At 49.7% G+C, this 12,068-nt stretch overlaps 1 protein-coding gene across 1 annotated transcript in view; it reads left to right on the forward strand.

Annotated features, from left to right (window-relative positions):
- The window catches only part of FHAD1 (forkhead-associated (FHA) phosphopeptide binding domain 1), a 172,295-nt gene that overhangs the window by 70,027 nt on the left and 90,200 nt on the right, over positions 1-12,068 (forward strand). Inside the window, exons 7-8 of the mRNA XM_011966789.1 lie at positions 5,498-5,621; positions 9,844-9,974. Coding sequence (XP_011822179.1) covers positions 5,498-5,621; positions 9,844-9,974 — 255 coding nt within the window. The remainder of the gene's footprint in view (positions 1-5,497; positions 5,622-9,843; positions 9,975-12,068) is intronic.

Genomic DNA, 12,068 nt, shown 5'->3' on the forward strand with positions numbered 1-12,068 from the left:
TTCGCCAGGCGTGGTAGTGCATGCCTGTAATCCCAACTACTCGAGAGGCCGAGGCTGAACCTGGGAAGCAGAGGTTAGTGAACCGAGATTGTGCCACTGCACTCCAACCTGGGTGACAGAGTGAGACACTGTCTCAAAAAGAAAGAAAGAAAAAAGTCTAAGACAGGCCCAGAGACACCCAGGAACTGCTTACAGCTTGCACAGCACGTGAGAGGTGGCGGTTCAATTTGAACTCAGGTCCACCTTCTCGCAGACCCCATGTTCTCACCCCAATTTCCTATTTCCCCACGATGCTGTCACTTCAGTGACTGCATCTCACCCAAATCCAGCCCCAGCCAGAGAGCGTTATGGGCAGTTAGCTAAGTGGGGAGAAGGAACCACCCAGTGTTCCAAACACAGAGGCCTTTACCAAACCCTGAAGGCAGTTAGTTACTGGTTCCCTTACAGGGAATTTCATCAAACAAAAATTCTTCACCTGGAATTTCTGAATTTACCAGTCATGTACGTTTCTCTTGAAACTTGATTCAAATTCCTTTTTTTTTTTTACTTTAAAATTGGTTGGTAATGGCCGGGCGCGGTGGCTCACGCCTGTAATCCCAGCACTTGGGAGGCTGAGGCAGGAGAATCGCTTGATCCTGGGTGGTGGAGGTGTAGTGAGCTAAGATTGTGCCACCACACTTTAGCCTGGGCAACAGAGCAAGACTCTGTCTCAAAAAAAAAAAAAAAGAAAGAAAGAAAGAATTACTCTGACTAATTAATACTCCTCCCCCCACTTTGATCTTGGCTCATAATTGAAAGATGATAATTTTATAACAAAGCATCTCTAAGCTAAAGGGTGCAGTTGGTCTGAATCCAAATCAAGTTTCATCTGCTCACATTTTAGTCTCTTAAATATTCTACTGCCAACAGAACATTCAAGCAGACGTATAAGCCACATGGCAGGTTGATTTATTGTTCTGATTACTTTATTCTCCCGGGTCTCCTGAAAGTGTGTTCATAACGATTTGCTCTCAAAGCCCTTCGATCCGATACGATACCCCAAGACGATGCGTACCGCCATGCAGTCTGCGCTGCCTGTGCTAATTAGAAGCTGAATTAGTATCTTGAAGCAATCAGTCTTCCTAGCACTATTAACTTTCTTATGACCCAGGGCCCATTTTATTACACAGTGTAACAGGCACTAAACACCTGGGGATTTATGCCAATTATGGACAATATAGATATTTATTTTGGTCATGAAATTGATGAAGATGTTTGAAGACCACTTGGAGTTTTCCCACAGTCTGATATCCTAAAGCTCTGATACTTAGATTGAAACATTTCCTGTCTGTCAGACAGCACTGGAGTCTGGGGGATGTGTTTTCCCATCCCTTCTGGAAGTTTCTCTCTGTGTTGTGCCTCTGGTATGCAAACAAAAGCATTAAGCTGAGAAGAGCTGTAACTTTTAAAACAAAAAATCCAAGTGCCTTTTTATGGGAGCATTGCATGGCCCCACAGAAAACAGGAAGAAGTGAAATAATTTTTTTCACTCCAAGTTTCCAACGTGCAGACCTGCACATGTATGGCCTTGGAGAGGGTTGGGGCTTTGCAGCCCATGTCCCTCCATCTTCTAGTGAGCACCCCTTCTCCAGTGTCTCAGATGCCCCAGAGAAAATGTGAGTGATGCACGAAATGGGCCGTATAAATTGTGAAACCTTGATTCTTCTGTTAATTCTACCACCGAGTCATAGCCACAGGGTTTTCAGGGACAGACACTAAAACAGACTATGAGCGCCACCTGGTGGCCAGGTGCAGGGCACACCGTATCTGCATTGTTGGTGTCCCCTGACTCCCACCCACCCTGTCATATGTTATGATATGCCTGAAACACGATGTGATGATTAACAGGAATTCTTGCACTCCTCTTAATAACAGTCACACTGGTGTTTAAGTGAGCCTAGGCAAGGCTTACAAATGCACACAGAAATATTATCAATCTAACTTCCTGGAGACAGGCAAGAGAAGCAGAAGCTAAAACACATCGTAGAATAATCAGAGCTGGTATCTATGTGTGTGCCAGGCATGGTCTGAGTACTCTTACATGTACTAACTTATTAAAATACTTTCAACAACCCTGAAATTACGACCGTCACCGCACTTACAGAATTAAAAAGTGGGACAGAATTGGTGTCCTCCCTACCTTTACGCAGAGACCAATTTTGCAGACGGCAGTCTGGCTCCTGTGTCCCTACCATGCTCCACAGCCTCAGGCTCTTAATGCTGGTTCCTAGAGCCACGTGATAAGTGGGAAGAACTAGAAGCAGGCAACTAAAGCCTGGATTTGGATCATAACTCTACCACTGACTGATCTGTGCAATCCCAAGCAAGCAACCTCACCCCCTGAGTCTTGATTTCCTCACTTGCAAAATGGGAGCTGATATGGCTTGGCTGCATCCCCACCAAATCTCAACTTGAATTGTATCCCAGAAATCCCATGTGGTGTGGGAAGGACGCAGGGGGAGGTAATTGAATCGTGGGGGCCAGTATTTCCTGTGCTGTTCTCGTTATAGTGAATAAGTCTCAGGAGATCTGATGGGTTTATCGGGGGTTTCCACTTTTGCTTCTTCCTCATTTTCTCTTGCTGCCACCATGTAAGAAGTGCCTTTCACTTCCCACCATGATTCTGAGGCCTCCCCGACCATGTGGAACTGTAAGTCCAATTAAACCTCTTTTTCTTCCCAGTATCGGGTATGGCTTTATCAGCAGTGTGAAAACAGACTAATACACTAAATTGGTACCAATACAGTGGGGCATTGCTGAAAAGATACCTGAAAATGTGGAAGCAACTTTGGAACTGGTTAACAGAGGTTGGAACAGTTTGGAGGGCTCAGAAGAAAACAGGAAAATGTGGGAAAGTTTGGAACTTTCTGAAGACTTGCTGAATGGCTTTGACAAAAAGCCTGATAGCAATATGGACAATCAGGCCCAGGCTGAGGTAGTCTCAGATGGAGATGAGGAACTTGTTGGGAACTGGAGCAAAGGTGACTCTTGTTATGTTTTAGCAAAGAGGCTGGCGGCATTTTGCCCCTGCCCTAAAGATTTGTGGAACTTTGAACTTGAGAGAGATAATTTAGTGTATCTGGCGGAAGAAATTTCTAAGCAGCAAAGCATTCAAAAAGTGACTTGGGTGCTGTTAAAAGCATTCCATTTTAAAAGGGACACAGCATAAAAGTTCAGAAAATTTGCAGCCTGATGATGGAGTAGAAAAGAAAAACCCATTTTCTGGGGAGAAATTCAAGCCAGCTGCAGAAATTTGCTTAAGTACCAAGGAGACTAATGTTAATCCCCAAGGCCATGGGGAAAATATCTCCAGGGCATGTCAGAGACCTTCACAGCAGCCCCTCCCATCACAGGCCCGGAGGCCCAGGAGGAAAAAGTGGTTTTGTGGGCCAGGCCCAGGGTCCCCATGCTGTGTGCAGCCTAGGGACTTGGTGCCCTGTATCCCATGCCCTCCAGCCATGGCTAAAAGGGGCCAACATAGAGCTCAGGCTGGGGCTTCAGTGGGTGGAAGCCCCAAGCCTTGGCAGCTTCCACATAGTGTTGAGCCTGCAGGTGCACAGAAGTCAAGAATTGAAGTTTGGGAACCTCCACCTGAATTTCAGAAGACGTATGGAAACGCCTGGATGCCCATGCAGAAGTTTGCTGCGGGGTCGGGGCCCTCATGGAGAACCTTTGCTAAAGCAGTGCAGAAGGGAAATGTGGGGTTAGAGCCCCTTCACAGAGTCCCTACTGGGGCATTGCCTAGTGGAGCTGTGAGAAGAGGGCCCCCATCCTCCAGACCCCAGAATGGTAGATCCACCAATGGCTTGAATCGTGCTCCTGGAAAAGCCGCAGACACTCAATGCCAGCCCATGAAAGCATCTGGGAGAAAGGCCATACCCTGCAAAGCAACAGGGGCAGAGCTGCCCAAGACCATGGAAACCTACCTCTTGCATCAGTGTAATCTGGATGTGAGACCTGGAGTCAAAAGATCATTTTGGAGCTTTAAAGTGTGACTGCACTGCTGGATTTCAGACTTGCATGGGCCCTGTAACCCCTTTGTTTTGGCCAATTTCTCCTATTTGGAATGGCTGTATTTACCCAATACGTGTACCCCCATTGTACCTAGGAAGTAACTAGCTTGCTTTTGATTTTACAGGCTCATAGGCAGGAAGGACTTGCCTTGTCTCAGATGAGACTTTGGACTGTGGACTTTTGAGTTAATGCTGAAATGAATTAAGACTTTGGGGGACTATTGGGAAGGCATGGTTGGTTTTGAAATGTGAGGACATGAGATTTGGAGGGGCCAGGGGCAGAATGATATGGTTTGACTGTGTCCCCACCAAATCTCAACTTGAATTGTATCTCCCAGAGTTCCCACGTATTGTGGGAGGGACACAGGGGGAGGTAATTGAATCATGGGGGCTGGTCTTTCCCATGCTATTCTTGTTATAGTGAATAAGTCTCATAAGCTCTGATGGGTTTATCAGAGGTTTCCACTTTTGCTTTTTCCTCATTTTCCCTTGCCGCCGCCATGATTCTGAGGCCTCCCCAGCCAGTGGAACTGTAATTCCAATTAAACCTCTTTTTCTTTTTCTTTTTCTTTTTTTTTTAGACGGAGTCTCGCTCTGTCACAAGGCTGGAGTCCAGTGGTGTGATCTCGGCTTACTGCAAGCTCTGTCTCCTGGGTTCATACCATTCTCCTGCCTCAGCCTCCCGAGTAGCTGGGACTACAGATGCCCACCATCACGCCCGGCTAATTTTTTGTGTTTTTAGTAGAGACGGGGTTTCACCATGTTAGCCAGGATGGTCTCGATCTTCTGACTTCATGATCTGCCTGCCTCGGCCTCCCAAAGTGCTGGGATTACAGGCATGAGCCACTGTGCCCGGCCTAAACCTCTTTTTTTCCCCAGACTGGGGTATATCTTTATCACAGCGTGAAAACAGACTAATACAGGAGCATTCCCCGGAGCCTCCTGCAGATAGACCTCATATGAGGCTGTGTTGAAGGAGTAGTGTCTGTGAGTGGGCTTTGTAAGCTCTAGAGTGTTCGATGAGATAAAACCTGTTGTTATCATTTGAGGGAATTAATTTTATAACGTGCTTCCCTCTCTTGAACTTTGCTCTGTATCCAGTCAGTACTGGGTGACCTGGAACTAACAGGTGGTCTGTTTGTGGCTGAGAGTCCAAAGGTCATTGGAAGGCACATTAAGGAACCAGGTACCCCCAGTGGCAGCCGGGCCTGGGCCCCTTTATGGGCACAAAGATAAGGTTCATATTTTGGTGACATAGGAAGTGGTGGTCCTTGAAGGAACAGGCCCTCCCCTGTCCCTCCCACTAGTTAAAACTAAAAAGCTTAGTTTCCCCAACAGCCCAGCCAAAAATCAATCTGAATCTTTCTGTCAAGCTTGTAAGAAGTACCTGTGTGTCTCCCAGGCGTGGGCCAGCCCCCCTCTGATTGTGCTGCCTCCTCCCACAGATCAGTGCCCTGCAGAAGGGGTACAGCCAGGTGCTGTGCCAGACCCTGTCGGAGCGGAACTCAGAAATCACATCCCTGAAGAACGAGGGCGAGAACTTAAAGAGGGACAACGCTATCGCATCAGGTGAGCCCTTTTTGGAGTTGGGCCTGGGAGCTGCCACTCCCGCACCCCATGTTCTTGGCCACAGCAGACATCACCAACCAACCATATACTTTTTGTTACTGAACTTGGCTGCAGCCTCAAAGTTCTTCCCAGCATCCCTTTAGGCAGCTCCTGTCCATGAATCTGAGTTCATCCTCAGAGGTTTATGTGCCATCTCTTAGCTAAAGGGCCTGCTGAACATGGACCTCACCAGGGAGCACACAGGACAAGCTGTGGCTCAGGCAGTCCCATGAGCCAGTTTGCTGTGAATGCGAACTAGAATGTGGCTAAAATGGGGTTGCCTGTTTAAGGCACCCAGCCTCTTACCCAATCTCACACTGGTGCTCTCGGGCCAGAGCGAAAGCATTTTGCTAATTGAGAGGTAGCTGATACTCCAGAACTTGGGTGGGAATGGGGCAGCCAACTCATGGCCTCCCCTTGCCAGGCACAGTTGTTTCTTAGCCTGGATTCATTCATTCATTCATTCAACACATTTATGGAGCACCTGCTAGATGCCAGGCACTGTTCTAGGCACTGGGGAGAGAGAGCCCTGAGCAAACGGTCAAGATCCCTCTGCTCACAGGGCTCACACGTGGGAGAGGATGAGAGACAGTAAGAAGTAAACAGATAAATGAACAAGCCCATGCCAGAGAGAGATCCGTCCTCCAGAAGAAATAAAGCTGGACACCGTGGTGGGGAAGCGCTTCATGGGATGAAGTGAAAGAGAATAGCTCAGTGCAAGCTTGTCCAGCCCACAGCCTGCGGGCCACATATGGCCCGGACAGCTTTGAATGAGGCCCAACACAAATTCATCAACTTTCCTAAAACATTATGAGATTTTATTTGTTGGCGATTTTTTTTTTTTTTTTTTTTTTTAGCTCGTCAGCTATTGTTAGCATGAGTGCATTTTATGCGTGGCCCAAGACCATTCTTCTTCCAGTGTGGCTCAGGGAAGCCAAAAGATTGGACACCCCTGGCTTAGTGCCTGGGCAGGGATATCTCTGAGGAGGTGGGAGGGGCTGTCGGGAGGCCCCTGGGAACCGTATGCCGGGCAGAGATCATGGGTGTAAAGGCCCTGGGGCAGGACCAAGCCGCAGTGTGGGAGCAGCGGCCAGCAAGTGTGGCTGGGGTCAGGGAACAAGGGGCTGTGGGACCCTCTGGGGTCAGGGGGGAGGCAGGGCCACATTACAGGGGAGGGGTTCAGCTTTTCTTCTAAGTGTGATGGGACACATTAGGGTTTTTAAGGCAGAGAATGACATGTCTAGAGACCTGCAGATGATAGGGCCTTGGACAGAGAAAGAGGGAAGAGAGAAAAGCAGGTGGTGGGGAGAGAATGAGTCCGGGTTGGGGATATTGCTCCTAAAGTCCCCCCTGCACAGCAGGAAACATGCCCGTGGCTGTGAAAGCTGAGCCTGGCATTGAGCCAGCACCATCACTGTCTCTGCACGACCCAGGCCGCCTGGCCGGGCCTTTCCCTCTGCCTCATTCTGCAGTCCCCCTCCCCACTCCAGCTTCTACCTCTGCTCTTCTCTAACTGGAATGTTCTTGGCTACTTGTGAGCGCTATGGGCAGGGCTGCTCTGGGTACCAGGCATACAAGGGGGATCTCGCTGGGCCCTGCCCTCCTCCCCGGGGTCTGCCCATCACACCCCATCCACGCTGCAAGCTTGTCTCAGACACCACTTCTCTAATCAAGGAGTCAGATAGACCTGGGCTCAGGTATGACCTGGGATGGGCTACACTCTCACAACTCTAAGTGTGGTCCCTGGACCAGCAGCATCAGCATCACCTGGATCCCTGTGAGAAACTGGGAATTTCAGGCCCCGCTCCTGACCTTCCGATCAGAGTCTTCACTTTCACAAGCCCCCTGGCTGCTGCGTGTGCACACTCAAGCTCGAGAAGCACTGGGCCGAGTTACGCTGCAGTGACAAACTCCCCCAAGTCTCAGTGCTCACAATAGACAGGTTCATCTCCTGCTTCCTCCCTGGGCCCATCATGGGTCAGTAGGGGCTTTGGTCATTGTGGCCACTCAGTGACCCAGGCTCACAGAAACCATGACAACACATCACAAACCCCATCTTCCATGGCAAGAGAGGCAGATGGAGGAACAAGGTCCGGATTTCCTCACCTGCCTGAAACAACTCAAACAAACAAACAGAAAAAATGTCTGAAATGATGGTTTCCATATATTGGCCCCAAGAAGCCCGTGACAGTGATCTGGGAGAGAGTGGAAACAAACAAGATGAAACCTACGATTGCCCCCGGCTGGCTTGCACTGGAGAGAGTTTCCAGACCCCTTCCAGCAGGAGGGGAAGCCAGACAGAGCCCAGCGGTCAGCCTGACTTGAGTAGATGGAGGTGGAGAAGCCAGCATAGCTTGAGTTTGCTGGGCGGCGTGCCAGGCGGGAGGGGGCTGCACGGAGAGCACCCCGGAGATCTCAGAGGGTCCCCCTCAAGTCTTCAGCAGAGTCAGGCGTGATCAGCACGTGCATGCGGGCAGGGAAGGAACCACCCGGGAGGAGCAGAGGGAACCATCTCAAAGCACACGCAGGCCTGAGCGTAGCTCACTTTCCCACCATCCAGAATGGGGCAACCTTGCACTGCAGAGGGCATCTGGTGGAGAATTGAGCCAAATTCACTCTAGAGAAAAGGTCACTCTGGTCCCGCCTCACAAAGCATGCAGGCAAGCCCCAGAGAGAACAGTCTGTTTCCAAGGAACTTAACTGTGTCCCCGGACAAAGCTCATTTTTACAATGAAATTCTCAATCATGTTGTTCTTTATTACACATCCTTGATTGTGCAAGAAAGATTGATTCTTGATTGATAACCCCAACAAAACTAGGATGAATGTTTTTCTAAGAAAAGGACCATATGAGATAATCCAATACCACTGCATTATGCACCCTTCTCACTTTTTCTCCATGTGATAATACAATAATATATTGGCTCTCTGCTGTCACATAACAAGTTATCCCATAAAAAGCAACAGATATGTTTATCTTACCCAGTTTCTGTGGTTCAGGAACTTGGGAGTGACTTAGGCTGGCTCAGGGTCTCTCACAAGGTTGCAGGAGCGACTGCTGCCATGTCATGGAAAGCCTGACTAGGGCTTAAGGATCCCCTTCTGGAATGACTCAACTGAGGCTGTTGGCTGGAGGCCTCAGTTCCTCACCATGTGTGCCCTTCCCTCGGGCTGCTTGAGTGTCCTCCCAACATGGCGGTTGGCTTTCCCCAGACTGAGTGACCCAAAGGAGAGCAAAGAAGAAACCACAACATCTTTGATGATTCGCCCTGGGAAGTCACATTTACCACTTCCACAGTGCCATATGAGTTACACACGTCAGCCTTGTTCGGGTGGGAGGGGGCCACATTAGGCCAGGTATTCTAACAGGCAGGAATCACGGGGGCCCTTTTGCAAGCTGGCTACCACATAGAGTCATGGATGGCAGGGAATAAACACCATGTGTTAGCCACTCTTCTATGTTCTTTATACAACAACTCTGTAGATACAATGAGAGGTTAAATAACTTGTTCAAACCACTAAGCTAGGCTGGGCATTGTGGCTCACATCTGTGATCCTAGCACTTTGGGAGACTAAGGCTGGCAGATTGCTTCAGCCTGGGAGTTTGAGACCAGCCTGGGCAACATAGGCCAAACTCCATGTTTACAAAAAATACAAAAATTAGCCAGGCAAAGTGGCACGTACCTGTAGTCCCAGCTACTTGGGAGGCCAAGGCAGGAGGATCGCCTGAGTCCAGGAGGTGGAGGCTGCAGTGAACCGTGATCGTGCCACTGCGCTCCAGCCTAGGTGACAGAGTGAGACCCTGTCTCAAGAAAAAAGACAACTGAGCTAGTAAGTGCCAGAGACGGTTTCCAAACTCAGATGAGTGTGTGAGTGTGGATCAACACGTCCCTTGCTGCCACAGGCCCATCTCATGGCCCCTCCTGGTCCCTCTCTCTGCTGAGCCTTTGTTCCCACGCAGGGCCGATGCCCACAGCACCCCGACAGATGTTTCCTCTCCTTCTCACAGAGACCTTGAACAAATGATGTGCAGTGAGTATTGGTCTCAACCCCATTCAAGCTCCTGGGATCCTTGGAGACACCTCCCTTCTCAGTGCCAGGCTCGTCACAAACTGGTTGACAGCGGCAGTGATGACAGTCATCCTCACTGCCTCTTTGACCTCTGTGAGTCTTCTTTTTTACAGGGATGGTGTCATCTTTGCAAAAAGACATGTTAGCAAAGGATGAGCAAGTTCAAGAACTAAAGGAAAAAGTCAATCAACTAAAAAGTCAGAACAAAGACAAGGACCACCAGCTGGAAGCCCTTGGTTCTAGAGTGAGTAAGGATGACTGTATCACCTTCTTGTAGCCATCGGGTGAAAAGCAACTAAAGTGAAGTCACGTGATTTGCTCGTTTCATTCCCCCTGGGCTCTTGTTTTAAATTTAATTCCTTCCTCTCACACCATTGTGCTGGGGGCGGGGAGTGGGGGACAATGTCCACCTAGAAAAACTAGAACAGCTAGCCAATTCTTTGCAGCTTTTCAAGGAGCGGCATGCATGTGCCCTAGAATAAGCAAGACGTAGCTTCAACTCCAGGAAACATTTTCTAATGCCCGTTATAGATGAGTTTGGTTAATTCCAGCAGTAAATGCACCTCTCAGCATGGATATTTCCGTGGCAAGGCTTAATATTAAGAATAGAATCACTGCATGCAAAAGAGGACACGGTGGGCTTCACCTCATCCCAGTCACCACTGGTTTGCACAGGCACCTTCGAAGCAGAATGTTTGCAGATCCAAGTGCAGTTAGACAAACTTTCATTTCTTCCCTTAGACTTTATAGTGTGCATAAGAATATTCTGTGTAGTGAACCTGGTAGGCAAGTCAAGGGCTGTTTAAAAGTAATTTTGAGGCCAGGCACAGTGGCTCATGCCTGTAATTCCAGCACTTTTGGGAGGCCGAGGTGGGTGGATCACACGAGATCAGGAGTTTGAGGCCAGCCTGACCAACATGGTGAAAATCCGTCTCTGCTAAAAATAACAAAAATTAGCTGGGCGCCTGTAATCCCACCTACTTGGGAGGCTGAGGCAGGAGAATCACTTGAACCCGGGAGGCAGAAGTTGCAGTGAGCTGAGATCGTGCCATTGCATTCCAGCCTGGGCAACAAGAATGAAACTCCGTCTCTAATACTAATAATAATAATATTGACTATTTTCAAAATTTACCTCAATGCTCTGACTTTAGAATCCTGAACCTATAGGATTTTTCAGTGTTTGTGAGATGTATCTGTTTCAGTGAGTCAAGGTAAAACCTAACAGCTTTCATCTCAGGTGTGCCTGATGAGTTCGCCAAGTCTGCACGGGTACTCTGGTGGCGTGGATCTGGCGGTCCAAGGACAAAGCAGCAGAAGTGACCTCTGGTGCCGACTGCAGTGCCTCAACTGGAGCTGGGGAAAGGCAGGACAGGAGCCCCGGGGGCACACAGACAGGGTCTGAGCCCAGAGTGGGCTTTTGTTGTAACTGATGTGGCCTCCCCTTTGTCATCAGCGAAATGGAAATAACAAAATCAGTTTTGAGAAGTGAGAGGCCGGTTTTCATTGTGCGCTTCTGCCTCTGCACCTGGTTAGCCCGCCTCGACAAGCCCTCTGCATCGGTCTCCCGAGCAGGGTCACCGCCTGGATTACATGTGTTGTCGCTGTTTCAGGTGTGGAGTGTGTGTGTGTGGGGGGTGTGTGTGGGTGTATGTGGGTGTGGAGGTGTGCTGTGGGGGGGGGTGTATGGGTGTGGGGGTGTGGGTGTGTGTAGTTGAGTGTGTAGATGTGTGTGGGTGTGGTGTGCAGGTGTATGGGTGTGTGGGAGTGTGGATGTGTGTGAGTGTGTGGGTGAGTGGATGAGTGTGGGGGGGTGTGGTGTGTGGGGGTGTATGGGTGTGTGTGGGTGTGGGTGTGTGTAGGTGTGTATGGGTGTGTGTGTAGGTGTGTGCGGGTGTATGGGTGTGGGGGTGTGGATGTGTGTAGGTGAGTGGGTGAGGGTGCGTGTGGGGTGCATGGGGGTGTGGATGTGTGGGTATGGTGTGGGTGTGTGGATGTGTGGGTGTGATGTGGGGGTACGTGTGGGGTGCGTGGGGTATGTAGATGTGTGGGTGTGTGGGTGTGTGTATGTGTGGCTGTGGGTGTGTGGGTGTGGTGTGGGGGTGCATGTGGGGTGTGTGGGGTATGTGGATGTGTGGGTGTGCAGGGGTGTGGGTGTGTGGATGTGTGGGTGTGGTGTGGGGTGTGTGTGGGGTATGTGGGGTGTGTGGATGTGTGAGTGTGTGGGTGCGTGGGGTGTGTGGGTGTGTGGTGTGTAGATATGTGGGTGTGTGGATGTGTGGGTGCATGGGGTGTGTGGGGGTGTGGGGTGTGTAGGTGTGGTGTGGGGGTGTGTGGGTGT

This window comes from Mandrillus leucophaeus, unplaced genomic scaffold (genome assembly GCF_000951045.1).
Source record: "Mandrillus leucophaeus isolate KB7577 unplaced genomic scaffold, Mleu.le_1.0 Scaffold773, whole genome shotgun sequence".
In the NCBI taxonomy this organism is placed as follows: Eukaryota; Metazoa; Chordata; class Mammalia; order Primates; family Cercopithecidae; genus Mandrillus; species Mandrillus leucophaeus.